The 22,882-nt window shown below is 39.3% G+C and overlaps 1 protein-coding gene across 1 annotated transcript in view; it reads right to left on the reverse strand.

Annotated features, from left to right (window-relative positions):
• The window catches only part of LOC311152793 (bifunctional heparan sulfate N-deacetylase/N-sulfotransferase 3), a gene marked incomplete at both ends in the record, with an annotated part of 41,804 nt that overhangs the window by 6,671 nt on the left and 12,251 nt on the right, over window positions 1-22,882 (reverse strand). Inside the window, 6 exons of the mRNA XM_084204175.1 lie at window positions 748-844; window positions 2,351-2,533; window positions 11,393-11,521; window positions 13,945-14,130; window positions 16,906-17,060; window positions 17,630-17,717. Of these exons, the coding sequence (XP_084060301.1) occupies window positions 748-844; window positions 2,351-2,533; window positions 11,393-11,521; window positions 13,945-14,130; window positions 16,906-17,060; window positions 17,630-17,717 (838 nt within the window). The remainder of the gene's footprint in view (window positions 1-747; window positions 845-2,350; window positions 2,534-11,392; window positions 11,522-13,944; window positions 14,131-16,905; window positions 17,061-17,629; window positions 17,718-22,882) is intronic.

The raw sequence follows: 22,882 nt of genomic DNA on the forward strand, positions 1-22,882 counted from the left end.
AGGGGATGTTGATTTATGTCACTTAAGATCCTGCACTTTCTCAGCTTTTAGAATTAGGACATTTAAAGAACTGTAACTAGTTAATAAAGACAACTGGAGTACCAGTGTTGAAATTTGTTTTTCCAAGTTAAAATAGTCATGTTTCAAAAAATAACCATTTATGTATATGACACTGTCACAAAAATAATTTGAAAATCTTGCATTCATTTGCTTTTGGGGACTGGTGAAGATGAAAGGAGTTTTGCAATTTCCTGATTACAGAGAAGAAAAATAACCATTGAGTAAACTTATAAGCTAGTGCAATCTTGTAATTAAAACTTGTAAAAAAGTCCATTAGGAACTTCTTGACTTGAAAAAATTGCCAAGAAATAACAAGATCCTGTAAACAATACACATACAAGAACTTGCAATTCAGAATCCAACCCATTTGAAAGATGTCTCTTTTCCTTCTTCTACTTTGACAAGAGCTTGTCAGCCTGGTTCACCTCTTTTTCAAAGTTTACTCATTTTGACATAAATGACACACACACAAAAAGCTGACACACACCTGAACCCTGCATTTTCAATGAGTACTGACTGCTGTTGTAACTCACGTGAGGAAGCTATATTTGCATGGTATCCAAAAATGAAAAAATGCTGCTGAATGGTCAAGATCTCTACACAGCAGCCTTAGTCAGCAGTGATTAATTGTTTTACGTATTTGAGCTTACACACAGCCTATCTTGCTGGAATAAAAGAAAATCTCACCAGTTTTCTGGGGTCCTACAACCAAGAATTTTGGTAACCGATCACAGGTTTTTTCCTTAGACCAGATATCTTTGTGCCGTTTGTCATCACAGGGGTTCTAAAACAGAGAAGAAAACTCAGAATTTCATTGGTAATCACATTCAAAAAGGCTCACATCTAAATTACCTATTTTTCACCCATGTACAAATATTCTTACCAGAAATTATTATTTTTCCTTGTGATTGAAAACCGATGCATTCCAGAACTATTCCAGCAATTCAGAATGGCATTTCCAAAGCAACCAGGTCAGAACCTGATTCGCTTAAGAGTCTGGAATTTTTTTAAGGAGAAGCCTGTTGAAGAAATATATCCTACACATATACAGTTGCCCCGTTCCTGTAACAGCTACCACACGATATATGCTGCATTTTAAAACTAAAAGAGTAGGTTGACTATGATTTAAGGCTTTCTATTCACAGACACATATTCTCATCTTCCATTTCAAATCAGTGCCTAATATTAATCTTTAATCTTTGCTGCTTCACAATTGATTCAGTTTAAATTTGTTCTGGAAATGCTACTCACAAACAATTTTTGACACTGTTGTTTGGCAATACTGCACTGAGATGAAGAGAATTATCTTCATGTACCCCTCTGAGGCTTAAGAATATATATCTGTATTCAAAATCACATCAATTATGGACAAAATGCACCCCATACAGTATGTCTTAGTCGCTGTAACTTAAAAATGTCTTTTTTATCATTATAATTCTAAGTAATTATAATTTTCCAAGTAATTTGGCTACAGGCTAATTTCCATTTTAAAAATTATTCTTAGTATTATGCAAAATCCTTGACATTTCCCCCTCTAGTTCAATGTTTTATTCAAAACCATCATGAATTTCAAGATGCATATTTAAGTAAAAATTTGCAATCTCACACCCTAAGTTGGCAATTCAAAATTCAACGCTGGAAAACATTTCAGTAAGCAAGCCTAAATACATTTTTATGTTTGATTTAGTAACGTTTGCTCCTTAGAGTATTTCCACCAAGCCACCTTAGTCAGATTTTATTTGGGTTAATATTATCACTATCAGGACTCAGCTTCTTGGCAAAATTTTTCCTTGGGCAGCTCCCAGCCCATTGTGAATAACTTCTGATTATCTCATCTATTTCCACTTGGCTAATTAGGGTATCCGTGGCCTTAATGCTCTTTTCTCTTTTTGGATGCCCCCTTCTCCTTATACACTTGGAGAAAAACTCATTTCTTTAACTGCTAGGAGATGGATATAAATCTGCCTGTCAAATGCTTTACTCTTGTTAGTTCCAAAAGAAGAAGAGAAATAACAGAACATGCACTTGCCTGCCTTTCCCCACATTTTTAAAGGCAAGTAGCGTCACAAATAAAACAAATTAAGATAATTTTAATTACACATCCTAATGCATTTCATGGTCTTTTACAAGCAACAGGGACCATGATCACATCCTGAAGCTTCACTTGCCTGTTTTATGGAACCAACTTAAAAATATACTGCTTTTCTCTACAAGAACAAGAAACAAAGAATTAAAAAAAAACCCAAAAACACCAGGGCAATTTTTTTCTGATCTCTTGCTCAGCCTTCACCTGCCAGAGCGGGTCCTTCTGTTCAGGGAATAGCTCAAAGTACTTGTGAGCCAGCTGGACCGGGGGAAGGGTTTGCAGTTTCAGGTTTGTCCAGGTATGCACGAAGTTGGCCAGATTCACAAAGGTGTACAAGCCCAGGCGGTCGTTCCCGTAATTGGACAGGTGTGTCATGAAGATGCTGATCTGTGGGAGACAAAATGAAGAGCGCACCTCGAGTCCTTGCATCGCTAGATGGCAGTGCAGCCCCAGGTAATGGAGATCTCATCTGCATTTCGCTCTTTGGGCAGCAAGCCTTGGATCACACTCACACAGCCCTTCCTACCCCGGCCCCTCACTGAATTACATCCTTCTGCTCAAGTCAACTCAGTGCAAGCAGTGAGGAAATGGCTGGAATGGGTTCCATGAGCTCTGTGAGCTGCAGGATGTGCAATGCTACCCTGGGGTTGGGCAACACTGACAGCACCTTGATGTGCACTTAATTCATAGGATACAGCAAAAACACTGCCCACTGCTTTACTTTAAGACAAATACAAATGCAATGTTAAAAATATAATATCTGTTTTCATGGAAGAGTAAAGAAGCCACAGACCAGGGCAGCAGCTGAGCTCTATTGCTGTGACTTTAATACACAAAACAGACCAAAAAAACCTGAAACCTGAGTACTTTCAAATAACTGCATGGAAGATTCCCAAACAAAAAACACCAGAAGTTGTAAGGCTGCTCATATGTTACTCTGCCACTATCTTACTATGAAGGTGATACCCTGATACCCCCTCCCATTCCAGCCCTTCCTCCAACTGCACTTCTGCGCTCCCAATGGAAGCAATGCTTCCATGAAAGGCTTCTCACAGGAAGGGCATTTTTGGATACACCTAAACTGAGCTGGTGAACAGAGCAGGAATGCACAGACTGCAAGGATGAGCTCTCAGGGACTGAGGAAGGGCTGCAGACAGAACCCCCTGCTCTCTACAGTGATCCCTTTCCAAGGAAATTTTTCACTGATGCAACAGTCTGCTCTTACACTGAAATCTGCAAACCCTTGCCTCTCCACATTCCTTTCTTAAAGTTCTCTTCCAAGTAGAACACTCCCAAGATAAACTCTCCAGACTAATTTCCATTAAAAAATTAGAAACATGACTCTTTATAAATAAATCTGCTAATGCCATGGATGAGCAATTTCTATTTAAAGTAAAACCTGAAGTAAGCCACTTCAAAAAAAGGAAGGCTTATCATGGTCATAATGCTGAAATTAGTTCAGGAACTGAAGTTAATATTTTTTAAAGGAATTCCAGTCCTCAGCTTAAAAACAGAAAAAGAAAATAAAGAAAAGCTGGTATTTACAGTAAAATCAGAAGATACACACTGATAAATCACTAGGAGATGATCTTTCTTTGTGGGTAGGATTGAGATTGAAAACCCCTTCCCTTTTGGCACCAGATGTGTAACCTTTTCAAGTTTCCTTTTTCATCTCAGTTCTCAAAGCAGGAACACAGCAGCCACAGGACTACGTTGTTCTCACTAAAGTCACAATCAGCAGGTTTCCATAAAAAAGGTTAACCTGCTTTCCTGACAGCCCCTTTCTTTCCTACATGTGGGCTGACCTCTGACATTTTTAATGTCAATTCACCTCCTGGCAACTCCTTACCTGCCAACAGCTACTGCACTGCCATGAAAGAAAAAGCAAAAGAAGTTGAAAAGATTTCTAGCTCTGGGAAAATATAATTATTCTTTCCCTGAAGAGAATATCACTGTAATTTCAAGAATGTCAGTACAGGCTGAGAAATTGACTGGACATATCATCATAAATAATTTCCAGCATACAAAATGTGTCAGTGAAGGGGAAAAATTACCCGAGACCTAAGCTCCCATTTTAGTTACATTTTTTAAGTCAAATACTTTATGGTTAATTATTTACAGCACAAAGATGATCAAATGCTGGTTGAAAACTTAAATGGCTGAATCTTGTAAAGAAATACATACTTAGCCAAGCAGATACATGACCTAATACATGACTTTACATTGTGGAAAGAGACTCTTCTAGATGGCATATCACAGATCAGCTGAGAGGGATGGTGGATCATTCCCCACTTCCCTGTGCAGAAGGATGGGAACACACACCAATCCCCTTCCATCTGCAGGTGGTGCCATTTCACACCAGGACAAAACATAATGATGATTTTTTCCCTTCCATACTGGGTTTATGATGCTATAATTTGCTCTATTGTACCACGTCCTGAGTCCTTCAAACAAGTTCTAATTAACAAGGATCACTGTTCTTTCTCTGCAACTAATAGCATGCCATGCTTCTAATGATTTACTCTCTTAGAACCACCATCCTTTCAGGATTCCTTTAGGAGCTCTAAAAGGAATCCTTTGTGGCCATGTCCCAAGGCACAACCTAATAAATAACACTATTTGTTTGATAATCTTCCACTTCTGGGAAATGCTGTAAAATACAAACAGAACTTCACACATTTCTTTATTCCTCCTTCAATAGCAAAGCAGCTGTGAATAGATTTATATTTACTCTAACAAGCATTTTAACCTCCCTTTCAGATAAAAAGAGCTTATTTGATTTTATTATTTCCAGCACTTTTCTCAAATAATTTCAGGCATCTCAGCGTTTTCTTTATTTCAGTGCAGAAGGATCACCCTTTTTTAGCTCTTCCTCATAAACAAACAGTCATCTTGGTTGCACTTCAATGCACACTCTCCAAGGATTTAATATCCTTCATGAGGGAACTGAAATGGAATGCAGACAGTTTTTAAAATGATGGTTTGGGACTAAATCTGGCCTCTGGGCAGCAGCTCCTTTGCTGCTCTAACACATTTTGAGATCAGGGCTGAAAAGGTGCTCTCCTGTGCTCTGCCTTCTCCTCTGATCTTCTTGTTCCCCCAGAGTGAAAGGTCTAAGTTACAGTTGCTCTTCTTCCCGAGTCCTGATCTTATTTGGGATTCTGACTGGTACTGCAGAAATGTAGGGAAATGAGAATGTACTGCAGAAATGTAGGGAAATCAGTCAGGAGAAAGAGCTTTTATCTTTTTGATTGCTCATTCCATACAGTGTATTTCCTTCTACAACATTTCCCAGTTAGAGGCAACAGCTTCTAGGTCAACAAACTGGAGCTGAGACTGAGAAGGAGCTGCTATTAAATCATGTCTCAGGAAAAGATGAACCAGCATGATCTAATTTATGTATCAAGAGCAGAGAGATGCTTGATAAACAACTTACACAGAACGAAACAATGCAACAAATTACCCAACTTCTAGTGATGGATGGTAGCTGGCTGGGTATTTTAAAAAATACTGATCACAACAGAATCAAGATTATTAGGATGCTGCACCTATTGAAAATATACAAGAAGGACACTACTCAAACCAAGCTTCTGGAGTCTCAGTAAGAGCTGCTGTTTTCTGACAAAACAGAGGTGTCTGCCTCCCAAAGGAATGATATTACCATTCCCAAGAGTGACTAGCCCTTCCTAGGGCTCCTGGCTTCTTTCCCTGGAGTCAAGGGGTCTCTCAAGCTGTCAGGATCAGACCCCAGAGCAGAGAGAAGACTCTGAGACTTGCAAGACACTGATGATTTTGAAGAGTTTAATTATTTTGGCATTTCAAATCTAGAACTAGAAGAGCTGGTATTAAAAAAAAAACAGGTAATGAACACTCATTACATACTGGGCACTTTTTTTTTTCCCCATCTATAGAGCTACTGCAGGCAATTCCAACTTGAATGAATTCCTACTAATAAACCAGTCATCAAGGTACTTTAGTCACAGGCACTATGTCACCCTCCCATCTGTGCAACAGCATTACCAAGTAGCATTGAGGCCTCCCAAGTCAATGAAGTTATGCACAACCTTTCAAATTGGAGTTAAATTATGATTGACAATTAATTCTGTGGCCTCAGCTAGATACTCACAGCAGATGCATTACCAATTTGGAATATTGCTGGTATTTTAGCTACTGAGCACATGTTTACAGGCCATGAGAGTACATCCAGCTCTCACAACACCCATATTCCAATTCATTTGGCATTGTGCACACTGTTTGCAGTTCTGCTATTGTTTCCAAGTTACTCCAAACAGTTTTGTTTCAGGTATTCTGAGACTCAGTAACAGCAGGTTTTGCTCCATTAGACTGCCAAAGTGATGGAACAACACATCAGAGCAGAGCCTACATTGAGTAAGCGTTTTTAATATCTGAAAGACAGTCCTTTCAGACCTGGATGCTTGGAGAAAAGCTGTGTTCAGTTCCACCACAGAGATTCCAGCTTGCAACTCCCTTTTTAGCCCTGAGGTTGTCCTGCTGCTTTCACAGCTGCCATGGACATGTCCACTCCATTTACTTAGTGGTGTCTCCACCATAAATACAATGGAGCTAGGGAAGAGTTATAAGCTCAAACAAAATCATGTATTTGATGTAGTTCTGAATTGTTGATCTGACAGTCAGGAACCTCAAGTTTATTTTCTGCTGCTGCTCATTCCCCTGCTGACTCAGTCATGGTAGTACTGCTCAAAAGACTTGCTTCACTCTAAACCACTGGCACAAAGCTTTCCATTCAAGAATTTTAAGCATCACAGAAGAGTAAAGATTTCTGATTGCCACAGTTTCAATGCATTTCCTGCCCACTGTTACAAGGAATCAGCTCTAAAGAGACAGCTATTCTTGTCTCTTCCAGAGCCCCTCCACACTGCCTGTTCACTTAGGAATTTTTTTTTTCCTTTCTTATTCCACCCACAAAATACCAGACTCTGTCTGGCTTTTATGGGTGGGTTTTGAAGAAGAGATAGAAAGGCAAAGAATACTTGTGTTCTGCAGTCAGCCAAAATGCTTGGCCAAACTGATTTCTCCCCCTGCCCCAACTGATGGCAACTATTGCTGGAGTTACAGGCATGAGAAGACAGGGGAGGGATGAAATTGATGCCTTTCTCACCCATGAAATGGGGTAAGCCTGTCAAACTGAACCATCTCTCCTGCTTCTCACACTCAGTACAGTTAAATATGAGGTCGTGCCAAGCAAGATGGACAGAAAGGAAAGATCTGAGTCTGAATGTCTTGGATTTTGATTTTCTTCTGTAGTGCCAGTTCAGGGTCACATTAAGACACAGCAAGTTCTGCTGATGCTCATACAAATCCTCTCATTTTCAGTGCTAAAGGAGATAATTTCTCCCTTGCTGCAAGTCAATTAGCTTAATAACAGCTCTACTCACTGCAACTGGGGAGAGGTAAAAATTAGAAGAAAATAATACTTAGAACTGAACGCACACAAAGATTACAATTATTTTAAGATCAGTCAAAGTGCCTAAAGCATTAACAGCCTTTCCTCTTCATCAGCACTGCTGTAACCACATCAAGAGCACACAGCTGGCTACACATTAGTTTCATTGTTGGGCTGTCAACCATTTGAAGGCTTTCACCAAATTCCTCTCCACAGGGCATTTTCCCTTTCCTTTCCATCTGCAGACACACAGCACTTTGCAAGAAGTGCATGTAAGTGCACGTAATGCAATTACTGCATTCTGTTTGCTCTTCTTAGGGGCAGAAAAAGTATAGAAAAATTTCATGAACTGTTGGTTACCCTTCAACATTCTTCTCATAGGATAGAAAAGCTCCAGATCTTCTGCAGTTCAAAGGATCTGAGAAGCAATGGTACAGTTGACAGCAGTGTCTATACTGACCTTCATTATACGTAACTCAAAACCTAAATGCTCACTTCCTGCAAGGGACAGATTTAGCAAACTGGTACAATTTTGTTCTAAGAAACACCGAACAGAAATTTGTTTTACTAATCCAAGAACTTCACTGCATATTGCAGAGAGAGATGAATATGACATCACTGGAGATTCTAACTAGTTTATCAGGAAAAATACTTGCTAAAATATTTTAAAGACAGTACAATGGTATGAAAAGCAGTAACTATGTGAGACAATAAACTAAAGATGCGTCCCACTGGATAAAATACTCATCACTACACGCTCCTCCCATGCACGTTTTCCTTGCAGCTTTGCCCCAGAATTCCCTGGCTAAATCAGTGCAAGCCCCTCAACCTTCCTTTAAGTCAATTATCCAGCTGATAATGTGGGAGAAATAATGTCAGTACACCAATAACACTGGCTGCTGAAGCTTGCTTTTTCTTTTCCTGTGAAACCTTTTGTGCAAGATCCTGATATAGCGCTACCTTGCCCAAAGGCTGCTGCAGCCAGCAAGATCTTTTATAGGAGATAGACACAAAAATATTACTTGGAGAGTGGGTAATAGTGTTCTCTTGGTGCTTGGGCTCTTTTTCAGCTTGATGGCACTTGAGAATTTGGGATGGCTTACAGGAAGAGTGGTCAGGATCAGGTCCCAGCCACCAGTACAGGGGTACCAACGCAAACCACAGGAACACAACCTGCCAGCCATGAGATGTGCTACTCCACCGAGCCAACTGCTGGTTCCCAGTTCCACAAACAGCATCTGCAGAGCAGGATTTCCTGAGGCCTTCCATACCTGCAGAACGTCTGCTAGCACCAGGCTCTGGGAACAGGGCCACCCCAGTGGTTCTCATGACAAACTCACAGCTGCACACGCAGTCCTGTGGTTTTTGGGGTTTATCCTGCCCATGGTGGTTGATCAAGCACACCGTAAGGAGGCACAGACTCTCTTACACCACTGCACAGCCAAAGCACTGAGAAATTTTGAGCTTCATTCTTAGGGGCACTTATTTCAGAGTAGGGTACAGTTCCTGAAGTCTCAGCCTGGTAACTTACACTTCAAAAATGATATTCACTTCCAAATTAAATATAATGAAAAAATTTGTTAAGATTAACATTTAATCTACACTCACATTTTCCAGGTTTGGAAACTAACTATTTATGTACTCATTATTGAGAACATTGTTTAGCTGACATTGTAATGATTCATGGGTGGTGTTTTCTCCACTTAGTTTTGTATCAATGAAAAATAACATTTTGAAAATGCCTCATAACGGAATTTTTGCATCCTCTCAACAGCTGTGTTTCACATAAAGAAATCCCAGCAATTTTAATGAAAACACAAGAAAGCTTATGAAATCCAAAATGCTACTCCACAATTAGACAGACTCCTAAAGCTACTTAGTCTTCATTTTAATGCCTAAATTTTTGCCCAACTCTGACTTGCAAACTATGACAAATACATGCAAAACCTAAACCACACAAATATAAAAACCTCAGTCTTTAAACTGACTTTGTGCCAGGCTAATGCTTAGAACCTCAGGAACTGTTTACAGGCAGATATTTAGAAACCAGATGCATTGTCTTTTCAAAGGCATTCCTTAGAAGGAGTCTTGGGCAGATTTGAGCATAATATTCATTTACAGTTATATTTAGAAAACACTGCATTTAGCTTCTGTTCTTTTAGCCTGTATTGTATTTGGGATATCATAATTTTCGGAAGTGATCACACAGTCTGCACAGTAATGCATGAATCAAAGACCTAATTGTAATGTGTAAAAAGACATTACTGTACTCACATTCCAGGATGTCAGGCAGACAGGATCAATTCCATGATGAATACCAAAAATCAGGGATGTTTCCCTGGTTGTCTTCCCTTCCATTCTCTCCATTCTTTTTATTTAAAAGGCTTATGTCTCAAGCACTCATATTAAATTTTGCTGTTTCCCTACATTGTAAAATAGTTTTTGACTGCTGTGGCTGTATTTCAAGGTGGAACATATTTTGTCCTGACTCAAAATATTGTTCTCTGCCTTCCTCTAATTTGCTCACCAAGTACCTTCTAGTCAAAACCCACATATTGCCAAAGGACTGCTATGGTGCCAATACCCTCCTCGCTCAGTGAATTTTCCAGGTCTCAGCTCTGTTAACCTGGGGTTGGAAGCAGATGGCCTTCAAGGTCCCTTCCACCCTAAACCATTCCATGAGTGATTCTATGCTGTGCATGGAATGGTATACATCATCAAAGCCAGGGCTGCAACACTGCCACCCTCTAGAAGGGAAACCACATGTGTGCTAAGGAAGTAAAGATTTGTTTCCCAGTTCTGCTACGTGAACATGAAAAAGAGGAACAAAACACAGTAACTGCTCTCAAAGAGCCAAAACTACAAGCCTGAAAGAATCTGGGGCTTGAAAAACACACCTGCACATAAATTGCCAAAAAAGCTTTCAGAAATGGTTTTCCTCTGGACTGCATTACATTGCAGAAGATTAAAAAAGGGCACGCAACATTTAGGCTTATTCCAAAAAATATTTAGTTATTCCAAAAGATTTGAGCGAAAATATGTTTTGTTCCCTTTGGTGTTCCCAGTGACTACATTTCTATAAAACAGAAGAATTTTATTTATATGTTTGATTTGGGTCCCAAATGCAAACCTCATCAAAAGCTTGTCTAGAAGGTCAGTTTTGAGGCAGCTGACCTAATCCCACACCATTCAGAAGTACTACACTGCTCTCTTCTGTCAGTGCTCTGTAGTTTCAGTGCCTCACTTGTTGCTTATCTTCCATTAAAGAGAAATTAAAGGTTAAGCAGATATGGTTCATTTACTCAGATCTTTTCTTGCAACTGTGTGGTTCTTTTACTTGGATCTCTTCTTTGAAGCTGCTATGAGAGAGCAACTGAAATTTCTCAAAACTGATTGGAGCCCAAGCATCCCTTGCTTGCAACCTTCTCATCTCAATAAGTGCTCCCAACACTTGGCATCACAACTTTGGCAAAGCAGAGAAATGAACTTCACCTGACATACGCACAGCAGTTCTTCACATTCAAATTCTTTGAAATATTAAATCTCAGAGGTATTATATCATGCAAAAAGTACAGAACAAGACAGGCTGGCACTGCTGCATTACTAACAAAACAGATATCAAAAAAAAAGGTGGAAACTGCTTTGTACAACTAACAGAACACACAGACTATTAGATCTTAATTTAAATAATTGAAAAAGCAAAAGAACTCACTGTCAGTAACCATTACTGTTTGGGAGACCCAGCTGATCAGCCCTGGAACATTCAGTGACATTTTCTTCATTAATTTTTAAAAAACATTTAAAAATTCCACTGTACTTACTGGATTGAGAACCACTGTGAAGAACAACTCTCCTCCTTGAATACTTTTGTCTAATTCCTTTGGACCTCCAGGATACTCTTTATAGAAAATGGTGTGGGTGAATAAGCCACAAGTTTGCCTAGGAAGCACCTGAATTTATGAAAAATACATTAAAAATTCAAGAGTTTATACTTTTATTGAGATGATAAAAGAGAAGTAACACAGATAATTGCTGGCTATATTTGGCCTCTCAACTTTGCTGGAAATCAACACTGATCTAGATCAATTATTATCACTAAAACCGTAGCATCCAAAAATCCATCGTATTTTGTTTGAAATTGCAGACTGATCTCTATCGCCAAATTACAACTCCAGAGCCTTGTCCAACTCATTCTGTCCATAACACCTCATCCTAAATCCAACTACTTGAAGTCCAAAGTTTTAAAATAATGTGAAAGATAATCTAAAATATTATCAGTCTATATCATATCAGTCAGTTCCACTTTTATCTGAATGATGGCTTTGTTGTAAATTCAAACTGTAATTGGAAAGGCAAATAGGGTTTTCTTTGGCTTAGGCATCACCAATAAGTTTACTCTGACACATAGGGAAATTTGCCAATAATGTTCACCTTATAAGAAAGATTTACTTCTCATTCAACTGTGCTATTTTTTTAAGACTGGTTGAAATACATAGTACAAGCAAAATTATTTTTAAAAACATCTCAAGAACAAATCTTTTGAATATGACGAACTACTAAATGCAGCTATGTTTTTCATTAGAAACTCAAAACATTTTCAACTGAATTCAGAAAACAATTTAGCAGAGAGTATTTCAATTATGCGTATTCCTTGTGGAACATCAACAGCTGAGTATGTTCATGTATAATGCTTAACTGGGATTGTTGTGACAGATTAACTTTTTAAGAATACAAATACCTTTTTTAACACTGGCTGTGGTTTTGTAGATACTCTTTATTTCTTGCAGTTCAATTTCTCAACATTTTTTTTCTTGTGATGTAGAGAATACTGTGACCACTGTCAGAAAATGTATGGACTTTGTACATCTGCTATAGACTTGCCTAAGTTCTTAAAAAACCTTTGGATTTCATAGAAGAAATATGAGAACAATTTTTCACAGAGGCAGGGAATGAAGCTGTATTGGATGGGTGGTGCTCTGACAAATCTTACACAACAATGTTCCTACTGAGTGTGTTCATTACTACCAGCCTGCAGATGTAAAATATCGATGCATTTGCCCTGGAGAACTGAAAGCTTGAGACTCCCTGAACAGGTGGTTTTATATGACTGGTTTTGGAAATAGATTTTTGGCTGCAGTGTCCTTGTGTTAAATCTCATTATGTGTCTTCAAATGACGTGTTTTTACAAATATTTATGGAAGGGATTTTTGGAGATTCTTAGTCAATCTGTCTTCCCCAAATGCTTTGTGCTCCCTAAGCACATCCACAAACCCATTATTTCACACGCAGTGATTGCTTTGAGGAGAACAAACTGTAGCTCAACCCTATATTGGTGTCAGTTTTTTTCCTAGATTTCTGGAGATCATTTTCATTTGCTTCACCCGAAAATAGATCAAAACGTTCAAATACTACTACTTAGCTTAGGAAAGCGGTATCCATGGCAACCCAAGAACAATACCAGAATTCTGTTCTAAGTGTCTGTGCCAAGGCTCTCGACCTCCCAAAAGCTCCTGTTGCAGCCAGAGGTACAACAGGGCCTCCATTCACTGCTCTCCCACACGCTCCAAAAGAAAGTTACTTGGGAACATGCCATCAAGTATTTTGGAAAGCTGTTTTGAAACACTTCTGAGGTAACATTGACAAGATGTGAACCCGAAATAGCCTCCATCCCAGTGCCTGGATGGCAACAGCACAACGCCCTCCGTGTCAGCTGGGTACAAGCCCTTCCTTTGGCAACCATGGCTGTCAGTGACAGTGCTGGGAGTTATGTAGTTCAGGGAAACAGCGGGATTTGAGAGCACTTGGGTAGCCTGGAGGTGGTGTGGGGGGTGTCTTCATTCCCCACAGCTCCTGAGGCTCTGGGTCAAACCAGGCTGCAAAGCCCAGCCCGTATTTGTGTATGGCAGGAAGCCAAACAAGGGCAACCATGCAGAGTTCATAGGGAAGACAAAAATATGTACCCACCCAGATCCAGATTCTGCAGTGGCATAACCTGGCAATACTCTTTTGCAGTTTATGGTACCATGCAAATTTAAAACCCGACAGAAATGTAACTCAGCATATTGTGTTAAATGATGCAAGATTGACTTTTTCCTTGAGCTCTCTGAACCAGCATTAACCACAGGACTAGAACAGCTAACAGCCTGTTAACTGCTGTCAGCAGGGTGCCTGGATGCCACCTTCATCAGCAGAAACATCACCAGCAACAGACTGATTTTAATTAACAAGACACTGTGAAATATACCTTGCTAGTTATGCATAGCAATACGTGCTTCTCCCAGTGTGAACTCTCAGGATACCCTGCTTTTCCACCTAAAAGGAAACTGTTCATGAAATGGCAGAGTACAAAATGAGCATCAGCAACACAACTCACCATGATGTTTTTGTGGATGAAGCCTCGTCTATACCTTGCAGGTTTCAGATGTGGGTATTCTTCTGTGCTGGTTACTCTGATGTTCCAGACCTTTTTCCAGGCATCATAAAGTTGAACGTGTACTGGATAGACTCCTGAGTGGTGTGGAGCCACTGCATAGCCCAAGTCAGTTGGAATACCGTGTTCCTAAAACATGACAGAACAACGGCTGCACTGAAAAATTAAAGAACCTTGATGTTTTGGTATTTCTCAAATGCTTTGTGAAAGACCAAGAAAAGGTCTGAAATGCAAATAACATTAATATCCAAATATGATGATCTGGAAGAAGATGGAGGGCAGCATGGTGAAGATGAAACATAGGATTTTAAGACAAAAGCCTTTTTAGAAAATATTTTTGTGAGCAGGCAGGGAAGAAAGATATAAATGCATTGGTTGACATTGGTTTTTTCAATCTACATGAAACAGAAAGCTGCACACTTTCAAGTTCTTGCAAGTAATTTGCTCACAAACTCTGATTTCAGAGAGATAATCACTGGCACATACTCAACACAACACGTAGCATTTGGCAGCTACAACTACAAAACCACAATTTCCACTACACGTCCCTTCACAATTACTTGGATGAGGAGCTGAATTTCAGAGTCACTGCATTTCCCTTCTAGTCCATTCAAAAGACAAATCCATTTTCAAAAACCAGCTTAACTATTTCAGTGTCAAGCTAAGAATGGAAGAAAGATAACCACTTGTAACAATCTACAGGCAGATGTTCAACAAACCCTTCTGTAGCACATTTCCTGTTTTTGAAGGCTGCAGGCACTTACTGTGCGTACCTACCTTGGTGCCATTACATTCTCTTCACACCCAATGCATTTTCCTTCAGGTTACTTTTCAAAGGAACAGTATATAGCAGATATTCCTTGCTAGTCTGATCAGTGGAATGCACAGTCCATAAGATGTCATTTTGCCATGATTTAGGAAGACTGCCCTTGCACTGCCTTTGAATTCTTAGAGTTTTTAATATGGCTTGAACTGATACAGTCATCTTCACAATATTTCCTAATCATACTGTGTGTGCAAAGCATTGGCTGATAGCTGGACCTCTTCCTTTGAATAAACTAGGTACTAAGGAACACGAAAATCTCTAGAAGAACGGGTGTAGGATGTTAGTGAAACCATTTATTGTGTGTAACAGACATGGCTGGTTCAATCACAGTGGAGAACCCTGAGTTCCCTATGTTTAAAGAATGGTGAAATTCTTGTTTGCCTTTAGGAATTCATAGCACACATAAAGGGCACCATGTGTAATCTGCCAACCAGGAATGAGTAACATCTGCCCTCCTGGTTGTACTGCACGAGAAGATAAAGAGAAGATACTCCATCATTATCGTGCTTTACACAATTTAATTCCATCACAGATAATCCAATTCTGCTTCCTTTTATCTTTCTTACTGCCCTTAAGCGTGCATAACCATCAGAAAGGAAAATATTCATGTAAGAAATTGCATTCTTTAACATCCCTCTGCATCTTCATTTATCTATAAACAAAAGTCTGATTTTTAAGGCTTCTCCCCCTGAGTTTCACAATAGGCAGTAATAAGAACATAATCTAAATCCTTCACTCTAATAGGGGGCCTATCATCTTCAATGAATTAGTGTCTCCATTATTCCTCACTGACTGCTATTCCCCAGTTGAGCATCTCCCACACAATACACACATTGAATGAATAATGCACCTGGCATTGGCAATTCCGGCCTCTTCCAAAAAAGGGGCTACTTCTCTCTGTTATTAATTTAAATGCTCTGAACAAATGAAACATAGTGAGTAGCTTCATGTCTGTATGTCTAAACATGAAAATTAACAGAAAATATCTGTAAGCATTAAGAGCATTGAAAGTAGTGAAAAAAATGGCAATTGCTGAAGTTACATAAACCAGGGTCGAAAATCCATTATTCTTATAACACTCTTTAATGATTACATCCTGCACACTAATCCCAGAGGATGTCTTAGGTCACACCAGAACTACAAGGACCCATTTGATTTCCAGTGGAGCTTGCACCAGTACATAGAATCATATTAAACAGGCAATTCTGGACTCGAGAGTTTTACATTTTCAAGAATCTAACACCTACTGCAACAGTAGGGAGATGCTTTCTTGAAAGGAAACATTAAAGTAGAGCTGTCCTGTACTCAGTGCAACTACAATTTACAGCAAACTTGGTTAAGTCTTTCTTTGAAAGAAAGCATGTGTCTCACTTAAAAGCCAAGATTTTTAATTGGCTGACAGTCAGGACTATCATGTTGTCCTACACTCACTGACACACGACCATTAAGCGCATTCTTTGTTGTTCTGGTATTTCAAATCCCCCTGCTCCTTCCAGGAACAAAGCCATCACCTGCCAGCTAAAGAGCAACCAGTGGATTTGGAAAAGGAAGAAGTAAAATTAGGCTGTTGTAAGAGCCAAAGCAGTTTAGCAAACAAGTTATGTCTACTGAGATATTTTGATACCATTAGGTCTTAACACCAGACCCCCTCTTCAACAAATAACATGTTTTATGTATGGCAATTTTGGTTTATTCTATGAACTGAACTGTGATCTGTTTCTCCAATATCCTCAGACCTAAAAGTTGTTTTCATTTTTTCTTATATTCTCACTGAAACATTTGATTCAGAGCTTTGCTGTGAATAAATAATTAGTAAAGGCAATGCTTTTCAAAACAAGTTTACATAAAGTTGATGCAAAGGGAATATATAAGATGTTACTGGGTATCACTGCAGAATTGCTCCTTAGAAAATGTGGCACACTTACCTAACCCTACCATCCAGTGGTCTCACAAAGTCATTTGATACCTTTCAAAGGAGTAGTTATTCTTTCAGAAACTTCGGGGGTTTTTTCTAGTCTACATAGATTATTGGTTTCTGAGAATATAAATTAAATAAAAAATGCAAAAAAATAACTCACTAAGGCAAACTTTTTGTTGAGGATCATCTGCTCCACCAGGGAGGACTCGTTGTGGAAGAGGTGTGGCTGCATGTGACTCCACATGTGGGGAAACCACCAGAACTCGTCCACAGATCTCAGCAGCAGGTCATCGCCCTCATCCTCCTCCTCAGTCCCTGCAGAGGAAATGAAAAAAACCCAAAAAACCCCCAAACATTTCTGAATTAAAGTTTCTATTTTTATTATATTTTTACAAATGTTGGAAACAGTAAGAATAATATTAACATAATAAACTGTGAGGAGTTAAAATACTTCCTGCTGAGGCACTGGTGGCAAAATGGGACAGTCAGGACCACCTGGCTGCCCCACATCCTATTTAATACTTTCTTTTATCTCTCCTATTTCTATATGGTTTTAAAACAAAATTATTTTAAGGGATAATATATACTGCGATATTTCTACAGTAGAGATGAAACAATCACAAGGATGAACTGTGGTAGCTCAACAGATCCCTCAGTGAAATCAATACAAAATTTTATGTGATTGGTGGAATTTACCACTCAAAAGCAGACTGAAAGGAACTAAATTTTAATAAAAGGGGGAAGAGGCATTTAATCTGTTCCACACCAGCAGCTAATGCAGGAACACAGCACACTAAAGCCCTTAAGACTCTATCATTCCTACTTGTCGTCATACTAGACAGAACACCATCAAAATCAAAGTAATTTCAGTGTTTGATTCTTACCTGTGTGATAAAATTTTCCTGAAAATCCCAGGTTGAAAGTAAAATTTGTAATCTGGGCTCTCAAAAGATTCTGAGTATCAAGCAGGGCCTGAAAAAGAAGCAAACCAGCATATAAACATACCTGTAGAGAATACAACCTGGCACACCAAGTAAATATAACAGTATAAATATTTTTACAGTTATGTGCCTTTTAAATTGGTTTTGCTATTTAAAAGCAGCTCTTTATGTATGACAGAGAGGTACAGATATTTTTATTAGCACATAAAGATTAAAGACCTCATGAAAACTCCATCATTTTCCTCATGAAGATAACCAGCTACTAAATGCTGGATTACTCCCTGAATCATGAGAGAGGAAAACAAAGGCACACAGAGACAAAAGACCTTCCAGCAGTCACTTAGTAAACCTGGGCCACAGCCAGGAATTCATTTCAGATCTCTTGTGCCCCCCAGCACTGCTCCATTCACAAGGGTGAAGAGCAACTGTCAGAGTTACATTTCTCTGCATCAGCTCAAGTACATCCACAGCATTTCAGTCATGTTTCAAAATCATGGGCAAGGCAAAAAGAAAAATCTAGAAGGACAGCAAGAAGCTAAATCAACCCTATTGAACATCAAAAAACTGGATCACAGATTCCCCCAAATTGTGACTCATTTCTCAGACAGTGAGCATACTGACTGTCAGCATCTGTGTACTTGCACTAAAGCAGTACAAACAAAAAAACAGCATGTAGGAAGAAGCATTATTCATCAGGTACGGCTTCACTCATTGGTTTCAAGATGCTCTCCTTGATTTGTTACTCCTAAGATTTACATATCACATTGAGGAGTTCTCTCCCAGACTCTTACACCCTGCTGTTCTCTCGTTCAGTCTTCCAGGTGGAACACAGAAATCCAGCTTTCCAAACTTTCAAACCAAACACAAAACAGACGAGCAAAGGTCATAGAAAAGCTTTCCAAGTCAACATTCAGCATAGCACAATGACTTCAATAAAGTGTCTGAAAACATCACTATTGTCAGAGAAGCCTAACTGTGTTATGAATGGGGAATGTATTTAACTGCACAAAAAAGATTAAAAGGACGGGGGATTTTCGAAGGCTGAATGGTCTAGCAGGCACCCCACTCTTGAAATGCAAAGACAACTTAGCACCTTGAAAAATATGATCCAGTAATTTTAATTATTTTCCCTGGACATTTTCATTATATAAGTGATTAGCCTACAATTACATGCCAATGACAACACAATAGCAGAAAGTCCAGTCCAGCAGAGGTAGTAAGCACAGTACACTCAACGTACAATTCCTTAAAATATCACCCATTTTACAGACTGAGGCAATATCCACCTTATTAGAGCACACATGCTCTTCTTCAGGTCTTTCCCAGGGCTCACCTGGTAAAGATCATCATCTTTCACTGCAAAGCCTGAAAACTGTCCTGTGAACAAGAGACATCCTAAAGGAATGAGCAAAATGAAGCACAGAATGGAGATAATTGAAACCAAGCTCCACACTTAGGAAGCCGAATATTAAGAGAAAAATCTTGCAGCAGTGTAACAAGGGCTTTTGCACAGGCTGAGAGTGCAAAGATCTCCAAGGAGGATTCTTATTCTAATGAAAGGCAGCAAATCTGCACAGGACTTATATGAAAACCAACCCTGGGCTGCTCGGAATCTATTCAAGGAAATAACCTTATCTCTGAGTGGTTAAAAAGGTAGGAGGCAAATAACCCAGCTATTCCCTTCTTGAGCTAAGGGCACACATTGTTGAGGGGAAGGGATCCTGAGCACAGCCTGACAGCGAGGTGGCACAAAGGGCTGCTCACCTCTTTCCCTCCACATTAAGAGCTGTGAGCATTTTTTTGAGGTGAAGGTTTTATGCTGTACCTTTCTAACACCTAAAACCTTCCCAACTTGTCACCTCCAATCTGGTCTCCATCCAGCAGGATGGAAAACTAGAATGACCAACAGGCTTTTAAAAGGGAGGAGGGAGAAAGGTGGCAAAAGGCCCAAGACATTTCTGGAAGAATGCAACACAGAGCTCACTTCCCTGGGAATGAATTTTGCCAGTGGTTCCCACTTTCTTGCCCTGCGCTGGGAACGTATCAGCTAATTCCAAGGGTGTACCTGCTCTGCCTGCAAAGAGGGAGGCCAGAGACAAGCTGTGAACCACTCTGGGTACAGACAAGCCGAGCTAACATTTGAGTTGTCGTGCCTATGATTATTTTCTGGGCGACTTGACATTTTAGTCATCTTTCAGGTTCTAAAAACAAAATGTTAAAACTCATGAAAAATATATAGTAGCAGATGGCAGGGCGTATTACTGTGAGTTTCCATCAGAAAGACAGAAAGAGAGAAATGTAGGGGGACTAAAAGCATGAAATTTCCTTTTTACATGCTGCTTTATAAGCTGAAGGTAAACTGCTGGTATTTTCTGGATATTTTATAACTATTTATGAACAGCACCCCTGGGTATCTCTATGAGATGTTACATAAATACACCAGTACTGAAGATTGTATTTTAAAACCGTCTAGTAAAGTCTTCCTATGTTTATAAATAATTATTTAGTACATGTTATATTTCTGCTGGTACTATAAGGAAAATAAAATGCTGGCTGCATAATCCCTTTCATGTACACAGCTCCAAAGGAGTTCTTTCTTTTGAACTTTTCCTAAGCTCACAGACTAGGTTTAGGAAACTCCTAGTGCCATAAATCAAATGTAAATGTTCAATACATGATGAAAGACACCTTTCTTCACTAACAGTAAACACCAAAATCTCAGAAAAAGACCCCGTTGCAATTCAAGGGATAGACACAAGTTATCCTGACAGCAAAACAACAGACTTTCTCATCTCTCAAACAGGACAGAGGCATGGACAGATGACATGGGCTGTCAAAAGTTTCTGTTCAAGTAAATCAGCTGAAAAGCCAAAGATAAAACTTCTATCTGCAAATCTGCTTCCCACTTCCATAGCCAGAAAGCCATCCTGCCTCCTACCCTCAAACACCTCAATGTGATTTCACTTCAGAGTCTGCCACAGAAAAGCTGCAAGTGTCAGCCTGTCTTCAGGAAACAGACAGTTGTGATTTCTTCAGCATCAACACAAATATTCAGACTCAAATGCCTTGACTGATCAAAGGAATAAATCAAGATTGCCTTGTTGAACTCTGGTTCACCAAAGAGGAACGATGCCTTCTTTGTGCAGTCACACCAACATATTTATGACTATTTTTCTGCTGAAAAGCTGCTAAAGAACTCAGACATTTGAAAAGAGAAATAGTTCAATGTGCTGGTAATTCTACTTGTAATCACGTACATTTCAACGAAATTGGCAAGCAGACAGAGAGAGCCTCACAGTGCTGCAGCATTAACATCTTACACTTCACATCAGTACACGCTTTTATGTCAGCAACAAATGCAAGGGCAGCTTCATAATTTTCCAGAAAGCCTTTCTCATCCTTTTTTGGGAAACAGATCTCATCTCTCAATGCTTGCTTGCTTAACTGTTTTACTGTCTGAAAATACTATCAAGGGAGCCATTAAATTAGGAACTATTTTGCTTTTGAGTAAAATTTCTAATGTTGCGTTGGCTCTTCAATAAAGGCAAGGACCAATTAATAGAAAGTGCAATGTGAAAGCACCTGAACTAAGCAGAGCAAGCCCCTCTAGGGGAGCTCTTATTCAGAAGTAGCTTTAATTTTTCCATAGTGTATTTCTTCTGTAACCCCTGCAAGAGAGGGCAGAACCAGAACCAAAGCCATTTTCTACGAGTGGAGCTCTTGGTGCAGAAAGTTTAATGAGCGGTAACTGATGCAATGTCCTTTTACTGCGCACTTTTTGGGACATCACTTTGCATTTTCCTGAGCTGGGAGTGCTACTGCAGAAGCTCCGGTATTGGCATAGCACCTGCATCCCTCAGCCTTCCTCTCCTGCAGAACCTGGGGTGTTGGGAAGCAGCATGACAAGCAGCAACAGAAGACTGCCTCAGTGAAGGTCCAACCCAAGTGTCTGGGAATCAGGATTTTATTGCACTGTTTTGCTTCTGAGGAAAAACGATTCCTTCATTATAAATTATGTATTTTGGAACATCATTAAAATGCAATGACTACTCTTTCTGGATTTCCAAGATTAGCCATTTGACACCTTTTACCATAAACATTTAATCTATGTGGGAGAAAGAATAATTGCTTTGGGTACAGGGATATGCCTGAAAAAACCCATTTTATCTATCCTTCAAACAAAAGGACAAGAAAGCTTCATTTGTCTTTGTGCACTCTCTTAGCAGAGCTGACACTACAGAGAGGGCAAGAGAAAAAACAAAGAAAACCTTTGGGTTTTTCTACAAAGTGTTTTGCTGGCAGAGAACAGGTAACCCAATTTTCCCTCTAAGTGTCAATAAAGCATCAGCCTAGAGCCCAATTATGTGCCCCCAAAGGTTTTTAGTGTCCGATAGAAGAAAAAAATTCAGAAGCCACAACTTCACCTCAGGGTCCAAACTTATGTGTCCAGTGAAGGATCCTTAAAATATAAAGAGCCACTTTGGAAAATGCTGCTCAAATGATTCCAATAAAAAGTTTTTTCATCAGCATACACTGTTTTAAATGTCACAGGGTCTTCCTTCAGAGTTGTTTTTTATCCCATACAATAATGATCTTGATGATAGTGCAATTACATATTTTCAAGCAATTAGGCTCTTTCATCTAGGTAAATCACTTGTACAACCAAGAGATTTAAGAAATATTTCTAACTTCCTTCACCAACTTCTCACTTCTTGGAGGCTGAGGTACCAGCTAATGAGAACTGTGCTAATTACACCAAGGTAACTTGAAGGTTATAAATACTTGGTGCCAATAGTGTTTAATAAAGCAAGGTAATTAGCATGCTGTTTTCAGGGTACTGTCTGAACTTCAGCTTTATTAGTTGTTAATTAAACTGTACTTAGATGAAAGAGGTTACTGTTACTAAACAGCTAAACCATCTCATTATTTTGCAGTTAGAAGAAATAAAATCCTGCATTTCTTTTAATTAAAGGTCAAAAAAAACCCCCAGGTCAGTTGAAACAGAACTAATAAAACATCCTAGCGCTACCTATTTTCCCGTGGATTTTGGTCAGATTGTTTTCAATAGAAACCTTGCTGGCTGCATTTTCCCTTGACCTGCTTATCTAACACCACGTATTGAGAAGTGAGTTCTCAGAGTATAAAAGAACTCAGAGCAAAACCAAAATGTCTCTAAAATGCATTTAGAACCTCTTG

The sequence above is a fragment of the Fringilla coelebs genome, assembly GCF_963513975.1.
Source record: "Fringilla coelebs genome assembly, chromosome: 4".
NCBI classification, from domain to species: Eukaryota; Metazoa; Chordata; class Aves; order Passeriformes; family Fringillidae; genus Fringilla; species Fringilla coelebs.